The 1,349-nt window shown below is 40.2% G+C and overlaps 1 protein-coding gene across 1 annotated transcript in view; it reads left to right on the top strand.

The window, feature by feature from the left end:
* LOC118478767 (integrin alpha-11-like) overlaps positions 1–1,309 on the top strand; it is a gene marked incomplete at its 5' end in the record, with an annotated part of 7,601 nt that extends 6,292 nt beyond the window's left edge. The window contains 1 exon segment of the mRNA XM_035972946.1: positions 404–1,309. Within this exon segment, the coding sequence (XP_035828839.1) occupies positions 404–411 (8 nt within the window).
* Between the last annotated feature and the right edge of the window lie 40 nt (positions 1,310–1,349).

The following is a 1,349-nucleotide window of genomic DNA, read 5'->3' on the forward strand; positions in this document are numbered from 1 at the left end:
TGTGTGTGTGTGTGTGTGTGTGTGTGTGTGTGTGTGTGTGTGTGTGTGTGTTGTGTGCGTATCTGTCTCGCCTTATCTTTGCCTCTTTCTCAAGTCATGGTAATGAGTCTGTGCGTTTGTTTAAAAATGCATGCGTTTTTATGCAAGTACAACCAGTCTGAATCATGTCCGTGCTTTTATGGAAAGATGAACACTTGCAACAGCACATTACACGAATATCTTACATTTACATTGTACAAAACATATTATGTATTCATCCCCTGTCTTTTTTCTCTACTTCAACACCCACAACCCCATCCGACACCATTCTAACTCATTCAAACTCATTCAACCCCCACCTCCACCCCCACCCCCACCTCACATTTTCCCGTAATTATCATTGTCTTATGTCTTCTTTTTACAGAGTTGTAGTGCAACACGTCTGGCCGACGACAGGAAAATAAAACAAGATCAAGCTAAAGACAAAGAATGTGCATATTCTAAACAGGACTGTCTTGACATTTCGAGGATCTGGGTACACAAAGACGTGTGCTCGAGGGAACTGCTGTCACGCAAACGAGTGTTAAGTATTTGCAAAAGGAGATATCGTAATAATAATAATACAAGTTTGAGAGAAGTGATTTCATTCTGCACAAAGTGCACTCCGGGTTGAAAACGTTTTACCTGAAGAATCACCTAATCTGTTGGCTGGACGAAGGACTATCGTTCAACAGTGGGTTGGATGGACGCACTATCGTGTAGGAAGAGGGAAGAGGTAGTTAAAATCTGAAGGAGATGCAGCAAGTTCCGTGAAATCCCCGACTTCGTTGATATGATATGTAACAAAACATATATGTTCTTGCTGCCATACGTTTTTGTTTCTTTGTTTGTTTGTTTATTTCTGAAAACTGCCATAATCGAGTAATGTCCTTGTGGTGAAACTTCTGAGTGTCATCACCACTGCTGCAAAGCTCCTCTTTACTTCCTGGACGTGACGTCACCTCTTTCATGTATACTACTAATGCGTGTATTTTCTGTACTTTTTCGATATGACGTCATCATTGTCACCGCTGGACGTCATGCGAGTTGCTTTGCATGTGACATCGGCAGAGACATTTCATTGGTTGGTTGTGATTGGGACTTTGTTTCTACACATTGCATGCTGTATACTCCCTTCTTCGGTGCTCTGGTCCATGTCTCAAAGAACTGTAGTGTTATATATAGCGCTTCCACTGTGTAGTCATGTATCTCGCTGTTTTTTTAAGCAAAATCTTTCTTTTTTTCATTTTTATATAACTTTAATAAAAACAGCACCTTTAACAATAGGAAACATGTGTGAGAAAGAGTTGAATCTGTCATACTATTATTAT

The sequence above is a fragment of the Aplysia californica genome, unplaced genomic scaffold (genome assembly GCF_000002075.1).
Source record: "Aplysia californica isolate F4 #8 unplaced genomic scaffold, AplCal3.0 scaffold00920, whole genome shotgun sequence".
NCBI lineage: Eukaryota > Metazoa > Mollusca > Gastropoda > Aplysiida > Aplysiidae > Aplysia > Aplysia californica.